At 40.9% G+C, this 14,970-nt stretch overlaps 1 protein-coding gene across 1 annotated transcript; it reads right to left on the reverse strand.

Annotated features, from left to right (window-relative positions):
* Positions 1 to 297: 297 nt before the first annotated feature.
* Positions 298 to 14,509, reverse strand: cers6 (ceramide synthase 6). Its single transcript, XM_079277532.1, has 11 exons — positions 14,265 to 14,509; positions 13,018 to 13,123; positions 12,774 to 12,904; positions 8,536 to 8,593; positions 7,346 to 7,396; positions 7,133 to 7,225; positions 4,283 to 4,411; positions 3,879 to 3,985; positions 2,472 to 2,628; positions 2,317 to 2,340; positions 298 to 1,180 (listed from the first exon to the last, which is right to left on the reverse strand). The coding sequence occupies exons 1-11, from the start codon at positions 14,432 to 14,434 to the stop codon at positions 1,013 to 1,015; spliced, it is 1,194 nt and encodes a 397-aa protein (XP_079133658.1). The 5' UTR covers positions 14,435 to 14,509; the 3' UTR covers positions 298 to 1,012.
* Between the last annotated feature and the right edge of the window lie 461 nt (positions 14,510 to 14,970).

Genomic DNA, 14,970 nt, shown 5'->3' on the forward strand with positions numbered 1-14,970 from the left:
TTAGTCACTAAAACCAATAACGATGGCTCTGTTCCTGTTCTGACTCCTTATGCGACTCGTCATATCTTAATGTTTATTCATTATAAATCAATGCATATTATTAAATCTCAAGTCATTATTTATGCCAAAATGATTTTCTTTATAAAATTAAAATTCACAGCCACGGTTTGATAACTAGTTTTTTTTTTGCTGATTAGGCTTCTCTTATTGAACAGACCCACACACATTTGCAATTGTCATGTTTTTTTATTGAATAACTCAAACATCTCATGTCCGCCTCCTAAGAGGACAAATGGCCTTTCATGAAATGCTGACCGGAAATGTACCAGAATACTTAACAAAATGCTTTAATATGGAATACAGCATCTAGCCATATCTGATGCACAAACATAACACTGTCATTGACATCTCATATACAGTTTGAGTGGAGAATGTGTTTTAAAATGTGAGTAAACCTCACACATTTTGGCATATCTTTGGGGGTGTAGCATTAAAAGTAAACCCAGTCTTCAGTATTTTGCTAATACTCGTCATAATGTGTGGCGTGAAAAAACCAGCTGTGTTATTATCTCTTTAACTCTGACATCAATGTAAAAAAAGACGTCTCACCATCTGCAAACAACAAAAATAAATAACATAGAAAGATGCAAACATAAGAAAAAAAAACTCACCCCCAGTATGCCAGACTACTGTATGTTAAAGTAGCACGCTTACGCCATAAAGTGGAATGCTTTCATCTGTTGGCCAAACAGAGTGGGTTGTACCGATAGGAGTGCTTTGATATTTCACTGAGTGCAGTTCAATGCAAATATATAGATGAAGAGAAGAAATTGCGCATGGAAATTAGTAAAGAATCAAATTGATAACAAAACTGCATTCACATAAATCGATCAAGAATTTCCAGTACCAGACAGGCGATGTTCATGTCTCGACCATACACACGCACGCACACACACACACACACACACACACACGCACACGTATGGTGTCTGTAGCATGGCTCCCGTGTTAGTCAGTGTTCGTCGGGATACGGGGCCCCCGTCAGGTAGCCGTTGGTCCCGTGATTTTTGTTGGTCCCGTTGGTGCTGCTGCTGCTGCTGCTGTGGTGCTTGTGATTGGGCGGGGGGCTGTCATCCTCATCGGAGCTGGATTCGATGTCGCTGCGGTCATCTTTTGACACCTGCATTGAGACGGATGGTTGGAGATTACATTTTTCTCATTAAAATTCTCATCTGGGTCATTATCTGTGGCAGCCATGCGCGTTGGTGACACAAATGGGCTTTTGTGACAAACCGGGAGCGGTTCTGCCAATCAATATCAGAAAATAGGTTGAAAAAAAGCTTTACAATCTTTTTTGCAGAGACCTCGGAACATGACATTATTTTGGCTAATCTCCCCATTGTTTTTCCGATTGATGTTTCACTATTTAGTATGTAAAATGTCCGAAAATAATGGGAAATGCACATCGCAATTTTACAGAAGCTAACCTTGTTTTGTCCGACTAACAGTCCAAAACCTATAGAGATTAAATTCACAATGATATCAAACAGAGAAAAGCATAAAACCGTCCCATTTGACAAGCTGGGACCAGTGAATGCTTTTACCTTATTAATGATGAATCAATTACCAAATATATGTTAGTTTTTGTCGATCAACTAATATATATTTGCATCGACATTATATAATTAAAACAGGCCAAGTGTAGATTCATCAATGGAATATGGTTTTCCAAATAAATTGACAAAATAATTGCAGGAATACTGAAGAGCTGCAACTAATGGTAATGATGAGATAGAAGAGTCTACAGCCATGCCAACAGCTCTGTGAGGCTAATGTTAGCTAATTAGCATGAGGCTGATGGGAATGCCAATAGTTTTGCTGGCCATTTTGACCTGATGATGAAAAATCTGACGATCACCGAAGTTATTTAAATTCATCCTGAGGGGGCCCGTGATTGTTTGTGCAACATTCGATAGAAGTCGATGATATAGCTGCTGGGATATTTCACTGAAAGCCAAAAATGGTGGCGCCAGAGGAAACATCATGGCATTCATTTTCTGGGAATCTAAATATTTTGGGGCAATTCACACAAGGGTTGAGATGTATCAGTCTGGACTGAAGTGGTAGATCGACCAAAGGACTAATGTTGCCATACCCGGAGCTATCGTGCATAGCTAAATATGCATTGATTAGGTTAAGGTTGATTGACAACCAGGATCATCAAGATGAATGCAAATGATTACATGGCTGCTAAAGGCATGTAATTAAACTAAGCACACCACTTAGATTGAAATGTTCCCCTTTCAGGCTACTTACATGCAACGGATTCCATTTTCCCACCTTGAAGGATGGAGGTTAGCGCACATAGAGAATAAAAAGGAAAAGTCAAAAGTGGCTATTGAGAACACTCCACAGCATCTATATGTGTACTAGCAGAAAAACACCCCATTATGCAGAGTGCAGCGACTCACCTTTCCTTTGGAGATGGCTCGGCACGCGGTCTTCACTATGAGGTAGGACCAGAAGGAGTGAAGAAGCTGCAGCAGGATCAGAAGAAGGTTGAAGACCCACCAGGACGGGTAGGGCCCTACGATCTCCCAACTCTCGAAGAAGGTGGTATTTAATATCCTTCCATAACAGAGGGAGAGGGCGATAAGTAACTTGACTTGTTTCATTAGAAAATAAAAGGGGTAAAAGCACTCTCTCTCTCTCTTTGTGGGGGGATTCTTGTATGACCAAGCAAGTGAAAAGAAATGCGGCGGGCTCTGCTCCAGCTCCTCGTCTTTCATGGAACAGAGGCCATTTAATCATGTATTTGTGGCAGCAACAGATGTGTGTCTTTGAAAAAGCATTTTGGTTATAGTCCAATATATGTACACTCGATAAACCTTAATGTAATGTAATGAAAAAGCAGTTACCTGGCTTCACATAGCATGCAATCAAAACTTCAAGGATTGGTGTGAAATATATCCCCGAGAAAAGTCTGTGAATCATCCTCCAGATACTGAAGCCATGGCAACAGCTTTACAGTAATGACTTTAAAACTGACGTGGTGGGGGTTGACTAAAATGTGATGTGGGATCGTTATATTACAGTGAAACAAAGGTGGAGAGCTTAAAAAAAGCAAACTGTCTTACAATGCTGTACAGACTGTGTTGTTCACAAATGCTTTCTTCAGAATAATTATTAAAGACGACAAACTTGCATCTAGATCACTGAAATATATATTTTTTTGTGCTGATAAAGTATCAATGAGCAGACAACTGGAGCTGCCCGACTCAAACTAAAGCTGTGATAATACTGCTGATAATACAACAAGAAGACTGCTGTACTGTGCTGTCAAGGACACAAATATATTTGTGGTATCTCGGGCAAATACAATCAGGAAGGGTCTTTATAAACGGCTACAACTTGAATATAGCAACACCTCAAAATGATAAAAGATCCTTATGGGTAACAGAAACCTTTGATGTTTTAATAATCAGATGAAACGCTCGACGCTGTTTTCAATGACAAAGCAATCACCATAACATACTGCTTTTCATTTGTTGAGCTTTTGAACGGTTAAAGCTGCTGTATCCATAGTAACTATTACTTAGCAACAAAATTCACAGAGAGGTGTGTGAACTACGAATGCTTGTGGAGAAAGTAATAAAAACAAGATCTGAGATCTTCATGGCATTGGCATGCATTGTCAGGGATGGTGTGTCAAAATGTGCAGAGCATCTCTTAGGCATCTGCCGCTGAAGGTTTTTAAGTCCTTGGCTGTCTTCATGTAATGTTTTGTATACAAATGACTAAAGGCTAACACTGCTTCAGTTAAGTCAGCCTTTAGAAGGATGCTAATTATAGTATATAAGAAAGAGGATAACACTTACCAGACAGGATAAACTCCCAGCCTGGAACTTACGAAGAGAATTGCAAACATTGCAAACAAGAGGTTGCACAATATCTGACATTTGGCATAGTTGGCCATCTTGGCAGCCTTGATAGAAAAAAAAGAAACAATCATTAATCTTATCATGCTAGCAACTACTTAACATATCTCGGTCAATAGAATAAATAAAAAGCTCTCGTTTCCAACAAAGAGTATATTCAACATGCACTGTGCCTGTACGATACCATCTGACATCATTTTTTTATAATGGACGACTGTAGTTCAATTTAGATAAAGATGGATCGCTGAGCATGGACACTCCAAACACTCCACCCACACACCCAACCATCTTGGCCTTGCCATTCTTTTCCATCCACAGCCTTTTATTCTCTCGCCCATCCCCACCTCGATCAGCACGTCGGCTGCGTCATGGAGACACATGACCAGAGTTCCCACACGTGCCATGTTGTTCACGTAGGAAAAGGTGATGAGGGAGATTGTTGCAACATGGTGCAGGAACATGATCAGGAAGTCCTGGGGACACAGTTGCCAAGGAGAAGTCACACAACTAGGGAAAGTACTGCCTCACAGCAGTTTGAGTCACTGCATGAGGTACATACAATAGCTTTGTGTCTTTTGCAGAAATAAAGAACATTTTGTAATACGTCTGTATTTCACAAAAGGCCCCGACTGACGACTGAATATTTGGAACTACTGTGCAACACAATGGTACCTATTTTCAAAACTGCCATTATTCATGAAATTGAGGTGTGCTTTGCCCAAGTCAGTAGCTGCACATGCGATTGCTGTGTGGATCGACATCTTCCCAAATAAAACCTCTGTCTTGGTGAGCTGTGTTCGTCATATGCCACTGTGATTGACAACGCTATTGAAAGGATATAAAAAGTTATGACAAGGCAATCATTCATCATCGCTTACACGAACAAACACAGCAAGTGCGGCTTCAGCGTCCGAGCATTCGTGCACATCGATGCAAACGCGTGGTTGAAATACGTGTTCATCTACTGAATGTGTTGCTTTTGGTTTATCTTGTGTCAAACTACAATATAGCCCACAAATAATGGCTTCATAAATCCCCGGAGGTAAAAGAAATGTTTTCACTCCACACATAGGGCCAAAATACGTACAGGACCCATAGCCATGCAGTTGGAGAGATGTTAGAGTGATGGGGATGCCCATGGTGATAGGCAGTGCCATGGAGGTGAACTAGCACCTCTAAAGCTACCAGTCCACACTCAATACTCGGTACGTAGTATTAACCAAATGTACTAAAAAAGTATCAAAAGTACCCAATGCAGAAAAAATGCCCCTGTGACTATTATTATATATCATGTCTTTAGACCCTTATGACTGATGCATAAATACAAAAAAAACAGGAGTTTACTGTTGTAGCTGGTCAAGGAGAAGCTACTTTTTAATGATTCTATACTGTGGGGCATTTTAATCTCTAGCAATGCATCATATTTTATAAGCTTATATGTTTTATATCTAAAATCTTAATTTATTGTTAATTTATCTGACATCTATAGTCACTAGTTTCAAGTAACTAGTGACTATAGATGTTAAATCAATGTATTGGAGTGAAAAGTATATATTTCCCTCTGAACTGCGATGGAATAGAAGTATAAAGCAGCATGAAATACTCAAGTACTGTACTTAGAGACGTCTCTGTGAAATCAAAATCAAGCAGGAAGGAAGATCATCTCAGCTCACCATGACTTAAAGCAATTACATTGCTGTAGCTGTAATTAAAGTGAAACTATATGACAGTGTGGCTCTGGTCCTGTCTTGGTGGAGCCATTAGGTTTGGGATAGCCTCGAATGAACCTCCAGGTGACGAACAATGCAGACGAGTGGCATGGGGAAACATTCCTCGAGCACATCTGAAGAAATGACTCGGCTCAAAGCAACCAGAACCAGTCCGAAATGGAGACAGCATGACAATGAAGATGAGAAGGAAGAATAACGACGCAAGATACAGAATGAAAGCAAGGCAAGAGTGTGCGGGGAGAACATACTGGAATTGGCAGGGGATGCAGAGGACCTCCTCAGTGCAGTACTGTGCATGAAAAAACTGAAAGGAGAAACAAAAACAGACAACATGCCAACAGTCAACAGAGAGATGACAGAGTGACGGCATACACAGCATGGAATCATGGGGGCTGCTGCGAGTGCAGTGTGTTTGTGGAGAGGGCGGAGCTGGGGATGGACTGCAGACGGGGGTAAGATCATGGCCGGATAGCATGCAGATGACACTCAATGAACCAAAAGTGTAGCCATTTTCATAACAAAAAAAGAAGAAGATGAAAGTGGGTTGAATAATGGTTGAACAAGCGGTTCTCAGTTCTTACAAACCCATCCTCACCAAGTTGGACCCTTTAAACTGTATTTATAGTACAAAGTGCATCATGTGAACGCAGTAGAAGTTAATATTTTGGTTTGAAATCATGAACGTAAAGTAAATGTCACCTGCAGTAGCTTGCTGGAAGTATGTTTCAATGGTTAATACATGAAAGAACGCAGTGCTGTCAATGACATGTAAATACTTGTGTTATGGTATGTGTGTTGATTGTGGAGTATGCATGAATGTGTTATAAAACTAGACATTTTCCTATTGCTACTGCTATCGGGATTAATTCTCGTCTGATATAATTATGTATATAAATCACGGTCTTAACTTGAAATAAGTTGTTACTCAAAGAAAAAACCATGTAAGTTGATCTATTCTTTATACTTCTGTGTGATATCTGAGTATTGTACGACACCACCTAACAGATTATAAAAGTATTTGCTTTACGTGCTGTGGTTACACAAAAGCTTCCATAACATCAAACAAAAACAAACTACACTAATAGGTGGGGAAAGTTTGAGGTTTGACAGAGGCGATTTCTGAATGTTTGAAAAAGTGTTCATCCTTTTCGCCCATATTTTGTGATTTCACACATCAGTGAGAATACACTGAGGCGGAACGCAAATGATCACAAGCAAATAGACGAACCTTACAGAGTAATGGCAGTAAGAAAATAGATTGTGAGGTAAATATAACGTATTTTCTGTGACAGAACTACTTACAACGGCATAAACGGAACAGAAAGTTATTTTTTTTCAAGACAAAATAGCGACAGAAAGTGTCACTTTTTGCCTTACAGTCGATCTATCAAAGACAACATTCAATGATCCCGGTTATTGGAGATATGTGATGTATGTCTTGGTGTGACTTGCAGTCACTCTTACCTTCCTCCTGATGTCTGTGAATTGGGAAAAGATTAAGGACAGGTAGAAAGACAGCTCCAGTATATAGTAATAATGGATGTCCACAGTCAGCGGCTGCATGAACAAAAAAAAGCAAAAAGGTAAAATAAGTATTTGAGAAGTGATTCGTTTTGGTAATGCAAGCCATCTTGTCGTATGGTGATCACTGAGGATGGGTGCATTCAATACTTTTACCTGGTAAGGGTAGTTGTACCAGCACTCTTTAGTGTTCCAAAGCCATGCAGTCTGCAGAAAACGAAATTAGTACCTCAAAAATGAATACTTTTTAACCGATAAATATTTCAGTCAATACTCCGGGCACAACGTTGTTGTTCGATCCGTGACAAATCTCATATGTTGTATTTGAATAAAACCTAGAAAGAGCAAGCTCCATTAACTACAATATGAATGCAGTGTTACGCTGCTCCCACACACACTGTTGGAGTTCAACTCAAGATGTAATTTCAGATCTAACACATGAATATCAATGTGAACTCTGAAAAAATGAATAATTCCCTTGATGGATTCTGAATAAAATCAAAGGGGTTTGAAAATACCGAATGGCTGTTAAAATAGATTTGATAAAAGGGACGCTGAATTAAAAAGGGACCCAAAAGGGTTCATTCCCATGTAAAGTCCAGAGTGATGCCATAACGGCATCAGTACGACACGAGCAACGGTAACTGTGATACATAACAACTTTGTATACGCAAACAGTGACCCATCACTGTGACTGACTCGGGGACACTGAGTTTATGTCTCCTGCACTCTTCTCCAGACCTGCTCTATTAATACATCCCACAGAGGCCGGGGTCTGCTGCAGGAATTGCCGGGGAAAGAACTACTTTTTTTAAGTGCCTCGTCGTGCAACTCGTGTCTTCGAGAGACTTCTCCCTACTCTGATATCTCAATTATTGCTTTGTAGAATGAATATAGATGCATTCATTTTCATGAATATATGAATGAAATAGATGAATATATCTCAGTCACTTATTTTAGGAATATTTAGCTGGCACATTGGACAAAATGAGCACAATTTCTGAATTTCCTCAAGTGCGGATTACACTTTATAAACAAGGAGAGCTGTTATATCGAGACTGCTTGAATTGAACTACTTCCCCTTTTCCTTGTAAAATCCATTATTAATGAACCCTGTTTGCTTTAGGCTTTATTACAAATAGCCCTTTTAAAATGAGTCCCTTACCTCAGAACATCAATTTTACTTGTCAGTCGTATAACTAGGCACTAACTATGCCAGAAACCACAAGATTTCCATGCTTCCAAATGTGCTGTCGGAAATGGATTCAACCCTCAGTGACTCATACTAACAGCAAAGCTGTCATAACAGCAAGCTGCTGCTCATTTTGTCTCTAAGGAAAACTTACCTTTTTAAGGAAACGTACTCCATAAGTAAATATGTATAGATAGAATGTAAATCTCCACCTGAAAGACACAAATGAAGAAATAAAATGAATATGAAGCTCAAAATGCTCAACATTTATCTGTACCAAAGACTTTTGCAGTCTTTTTGTTTTTGGTCATCAGGGTAGTGGTTTTTAGTGGGCCAAAGGCTAAATGGGAAGGAACCCTATACCATGAAATTCCAAGTGTTCAAGACACTAGCTTAACTGAGCAGTATGTCTTTTTATTCAACCATTTTTTTTCCTTTCTCTTTTCCAATTCGATTTCTTAGTCAATTAAAGAGAAAAGCACAATGTAATATATCCCAAAATATGAACATTACCAGGAGCCGTGTTCATGAACTTGTTCTGTATACTCCTTATGCAGCTTTGTCCCTATAGGTGTAGCACACTGAAGTTCACTCTGTGGCTCTCATGGCTATAATCAGAAATGTGAAGGGGGGTGTGAGACTCTCTCACTTCCCCACATCTGCAGTCAGGGGTGAGTCACTGAAAATGGGAATGCGTTATATATATATATATATATATATATATAGCATATATTCTAGGAAACATACACTTTGTAATTCAGTGCAATGACTTCATGAAGTAAAATATACAGCTGAAGACGCTCATGGCTGTGACAGAGGCTGTATAACCTCATGTCGGATAAGGTTTTGCATACTTCAGAGGTTTTGCCGTGTGGTTGTGCTATCGGACCTCATATCAAACACATTTTCACATCCACAGCCTCCCAACACGACATGAGAGCAGGATAAACCAGCTTCTCAGTGCAGGAACATCCACCAGAGAGCCGTTTGATGTTCGTTCAAGATATTCAGTGTAACTCTTAAATTAAACACTCGAGAAAATTGAAGCATGTTAACACAAGGCCCGTGGAAGCCGTCATTAAACTGCTTTTTCGTGCTTGATCGACATAATTGTAAAACCAAATTAATTGGACAAGTCTACCTGGCACACGGTTAAGACTGTTGCATGGCAACTGGCTCATCAAGCCTGCAACAGGACTTCAACAGGACTCCTTTTTCAAGTCCTGTTGAATCACTGCTATATATATATATATATATATGTACAATCACAATGCTCACGAGTGCTTCCAGAGAATAGTTTCTATTTTCTCTGAAGCCAGGCACAGATGGTTTTTTTCTTTAGCATTGTGAGTTATCTTTCTTTTTTTAGATACAGTGCTGATAAACATTGGCGGTGGGGAAATTAAAATGTTCCGCATTTAATCATCCTAAAGTGAACTGCTGTTTATTTTCTGCACATGATGCAGCGGAAACTTGCCAATTACTCGTTTAAATTCATTAGTGCTGGATTGTAACTGTGGTTAACAGAATTATGTTCACGTGTTATGATGAACTTGTCCTGTAAACAACTTACAAATTGTAGTTTATAAGGCACAGTGAGAGAGGGCTTATGCAATGTGTTATGGTACATAACGCCATCCTTTCAGTAGCTTGATGATACATTAATGAATCGTTCACGATATCCGATGAGACAGTGCGTTTAAACTAGGACAGATTCAGTGATCGCTATTCAATTAAAACATACCTGTTTGGAAAAAGCATCGCTTCAGGCAAAGGAAAGATTGTAGGGGGGGGAGGGGACCAACTGTGATTTGATCAAAAACTCAATAATGAGGCTGGCTTCATTCTGAGTGTATTAAAAATAAATAAAAAGGAGGTCATGCTGGCTCCTTTAATTCCATCTCACTTCTTCAGGTGGGTAGTCCGAGCACCAGCTGGCTGCAACCGTTTGCATTTGGATGGTTAAACATAACAATTAGTCACTAAGCTGATGCTTTTGATCAAACTTCAGTTGCGTAAACGCCTCGATATATATTCCCTCTCTGCTGTTAAATCAGCAGCAACACCTCCTTCACCCTTCAGGCAGTAATAGTTGGCCCTTCCACCTTTTGTGTATTTGTCTAATTTGGTTTCGATTACAAGGCTCGTCATTTTAAATTGCGTAAAAGAAAAAGGGGTGTTAACAGACAGCTATTTTAATGTGCTTCTAAAAGGCCGCAACTAATTTAAGGAAAAACATGGTGTGGCTTTCCTCTCTCAAGAACACATGTTAATGGCTCATCTCTGAGCTGTCCTCTAACCATCTGCTGAGCACAAACATGCTAATTACTTGTTGGCTTGGTGTCTACCGAGAGCTGCTTCTGGGGAGGTGTGTTTGTTGACAGTAATGAAAATCAAACACCAACATATTGATAATTTGAAGAGCAACAATGAGGTTGGTACAAATAGCATGTTTCCGGTTTTTTACTTTCATTTTGTATATGATGAGAGTAAAGAAGAGGAATGGCAAATGAAGAGGTCGCAGTAATAGTGCGACCTCACTTGTGTGTTGTGACTTTCTGAGTCTCAGCTGATTGCGTTGGCAACCTCACAGTGATGATACGACTGCAGGAAGTGAAACAGTCCAAGAAAAGGTCGTAATCAATCTTCTCATCTCACTCTTAGCAAACAGGAAATAAAACTAGAACTAAAAGATTACTCCAAAAACATTGAAAACCATTCCACTTTATCATACATCAAACATCAACTGAAGCCAAAGATAGGCACTACAGCTTAAAAATAGAAAATATATTTAGTAACGTCAAATCTTGTCACAGAAATGCCCTGTGTGAACTTGTTGGAATGTTTATTTGCTGTATATCTCGGAAAAAGAGACGCAGCAACAATCGCTGGGAAACAAACTCGATGAAGAGTCTTCATTATTTCCAGACCAAATGTGTCTGCTACATACTCTCTGTTTGCATAATGAAAAGAAGAGACAACAGATCAGCCGTCCTGACGACCGACGGACAAACAATGCTGTCGGTCTGCAACAGCTGTGCACGAGGCCCTAATTAGAGCGCAATCACTGCTGGAAGGACCGACGTCGGCCCCGTTTGGAGAGTTGCACTGAGACGGACAACCTGGCCAAACTATTGCAAAGCCCAATATCGTCTCCGCAGTCAATTAAGCTGCGGGCAGATAACAGCTTTGCTACAGTTGCTGCTTAAACAGATTGACTTGCAGCTAAGTACACTCAAAGAGCTCACACACATATTACAGAGGAGGACACGCTCAGGCTCTTCTGGTGTGTAAGAAAGCAGGTCTGTCTTCACAGACTCGTCTGTGAGGTTGTAATTGCAGTGCAGTGGTTCTATCAGTTAGCAGTGTTCTCCTGAGTGAACAGCAGCCTCAGGCGGAGCGGAGGATGTGAGGCTCCCTGTGTCTCAAACTGACGGATTGGCTCTTCTGGTGTCAGACATGACTCTGCGCTGACAGCCCCACTCGTTTGTTGGCCTTTTAACATCACACTGCGAAGTAACTACAATCCCCTTTGATGGCAAATGCTCTCCTGCAGATTAGCCAGTCCTCCGTTACAGCGTGAGTGCGTTTGTTGGTTCGCACTGGGACACATTTCACTGTTATCCCACAGCCGCACCAGCATCCAAGTTACGATAAGCCATAAAAGATACAGTTAACCGGAGCTGAAGTACCATCATAACGGATGTTAAAGGACCATACCGGAGTTCACGCTTCCGTTTGTCCATAGAGCTGAAACGACTGGAAGATTAATTGGCTCGTCAATCGGCCACTTTGATAATTGATTTATTGTTTCAGTCATTTTTCAAGCAAAAATGACTGAAACATTCACTGATTCCAGTTTCTAAAATGTGAGGACTTGCTGCTTTTCTCTTGTTGTAACATTGTGTCATGAAAATCTTCGGGGTTTGGAGTGTTGGTGATACAAACTAAGCAATATAGAGACGTCACTCAGGAATTGTAATGGCCATTTTAACACCAATTTTCCACATTTTGTAGATGAATCAATTAAGATAATGACCCAAATGTCAGCTTTACATTACTGCCACCATTGAGTAAAACATGCTGTTTTTGTAAATGATTCTAAGCAGCTGTGGTGGTTATGTTCATTTCCAACCAATATGAAAATGAACTTGCAGAAACATGAAACTTCTCTGAACATCATGCCTGCTTTTACCCCCGTCACGCCGCCTATTTAAACCTGTTTCACTTGCAACTGTAACCAACAATAGTCATTCTACAAATGACATCAATAAAGCAGATATCATCTTCACTACCTCAGGCAATTTAAAGGTCTGTGCAACTTTATATCCACCAACTTGCTTTCAGCCAAGTAAGGGTATACTGTATGCCGTTAAAAGGGATTTGCCTTACATGCTTTCACAGAATCGGGCGAGAGTGCTGGGCTTCTCCTGGTTTCGACGTTGTCTGAACCAGCGCTGGATGGTCCGCACATCCCAGTCGAGCTGCTTGGACAGGCCCTCCAATCTCTTCTCATCTGGGTGCTGGCGAAACAAGATACAAAAAAAACCTCCATATCTTAGATGTAGTTTTCAACGTGGCACATGAGATGAAACTTTAAAAATAATGAAATGAATGAAGAGAACACATGCGCCACCTTGGTTATAGCAGTGAAAACCTTCTCCAGGATAGCGTTGGGTTGTGCTTTTTGTGGCCCGTTGGTTTGGATCTTCAGGCCCATGGCACATGGTCTTGCAATAAACCTGCAATTAAAATATCATAATGCACTTCTATATCAACACATAGACATTCTCTTTGAGGTTAATTTAATGTGAATTGTTCATATTTAATGATGGGGACACCAATCAACAGGAAGCACATGCATAACCATTTGCAGGTGCTGGGTACGGGTTATCTGTATCTGCTTGCTCCCAATTCTTCTTTTACTCAACAATGTTTTGACCACAAGTGGTCTTCCACAGATCGTCTTGAGGAAGACTATTTTTGGTTGAAACGGTGACATTTCCACGCAGAATAAAAGGAACAATTGGGAACGACACAGCGGTGTGCTTTGTTGTCGTTTTGACACAAAGCATCTGGCATTATAAGCCATTTAACAAATCATGTGCAGTCGGCAAATTTCTGATAAAACACATGAATTACATTTGTTTTGGCTAATAGCAACTCTAGCCAAATAAACGATATATGCAAGAAATATATTAATCTCACGGATTTAACACTTTTAATTCATACATTATCGCTGTTTCCTTCTCGGTTTCAGATCATCTTCACTTTATTGTAACACACTGTATTTGCAGGGGTAAATACCGAACATTCGTGAGGAGTTTATTGGGGAAATTTAAAGGCCTCACTCACTACTCCCTCAAGAGATTTCTGACCCACATATGCACGCATTGTTGTGACTAGCATGGCTCTGTGCTTTACTGTGTGCTGATGATTGCGCAATAATAGTCACAGATAAGACGATGCAACGTGCACCATATCACAACAGTAGCCCCCCCCCCCCCCCCCCCCCCCCCCGGATAAAAGAGCCTTTGTCCAGCACGCGTCTTTGTAGAGATGGGGGGGGGGGGGGGGGGGGTTAAGTTGAGAGGACAGTAACTGCATTTGGGCAGGTATGGACAACTTGGCTGCACTGTGTGTGCTCTGACAGATGCATCAAATGCAAGACAGCGCGTGATGCTGCGGGGCCTGCAGAAAGTACGGTGATCGACCGTGGTGATTTGTGGGCTAACCAGATAAGATGCCATTGTTTAGATGACAGACTGGCAAACGTGGAAAGCGGCGCGTGCTGCATCGTTCGGCCCCGGGGAGCGTTTCATCGACACAACAAACCCCCGATCACATGCCACCTGGGTTATTATCGCGTGTGCTTCGACTCACCTTTCGAAAACCAGCCGGATCATAAAGATGCAGAATGCTAAAGGACACGCCAGATAGAGGTCCTCCGCTTGCGGGAACGTTGCTTCATCTGTGTTTTTTAAGTCAGCCCAGGTTACATTGTGCGGGAGCCAGAACCTCTCGTTCCAAAACCACGCCAAAATACCGGCCATCTCCCTGCAGCAGGACACCGTGACCGGGTGGAAAGAGAAATCGACGGCCCGCTGTATCCCGGAGGTCCCTCACAGGCGATCTGACCGTGCAGACTCGGCTGATGTTGAGATATCCGTTCGAGATCGCCGTCCGTCCGCTTCCCCCTCAGCTATTCCAGTGCAGGGAAGTCGACTCAATCAGCTCCTCAGCAAGTGATTGGTGCGTTGAAATGTCATGCAGTACGGTCGGTGTGCGTTATGCCAGAAAATCATGTTTGTTTCGAGTCCCACTCACGTCTCCCTTATGAGCTGACTGCAGAAGACTGAATGTTTTTTTGTTTTTTTTCTGTTTTCGATAGTTTTACACATATTGCTGTTAGATTAACGTGGGAAACGCACAATGACCTGCCGACCACGTGAGAATTCTCCGTTAATTAATTATTATTACCAAACTCAAACTAAACGTTCATTTTTTTTAAAAATCTTTCAGTAAAACTGAAATGTAAACGCAATTTATATGGCAACACTTTAGAAATGGGCTTCAAACAAGACCAGAC

Source organism: Melanostigma gelatinosum, assembly GCF_949748355.1.
Source record: "Melanostigma gelatinosum genome assembly, chromosome: 10".
NCBI lineage: Eukaryota > Metazoa > Chordata > Actinopteri > Perciformes > Zoarcidae > Melanostigma > Melanostigma gelatinosum.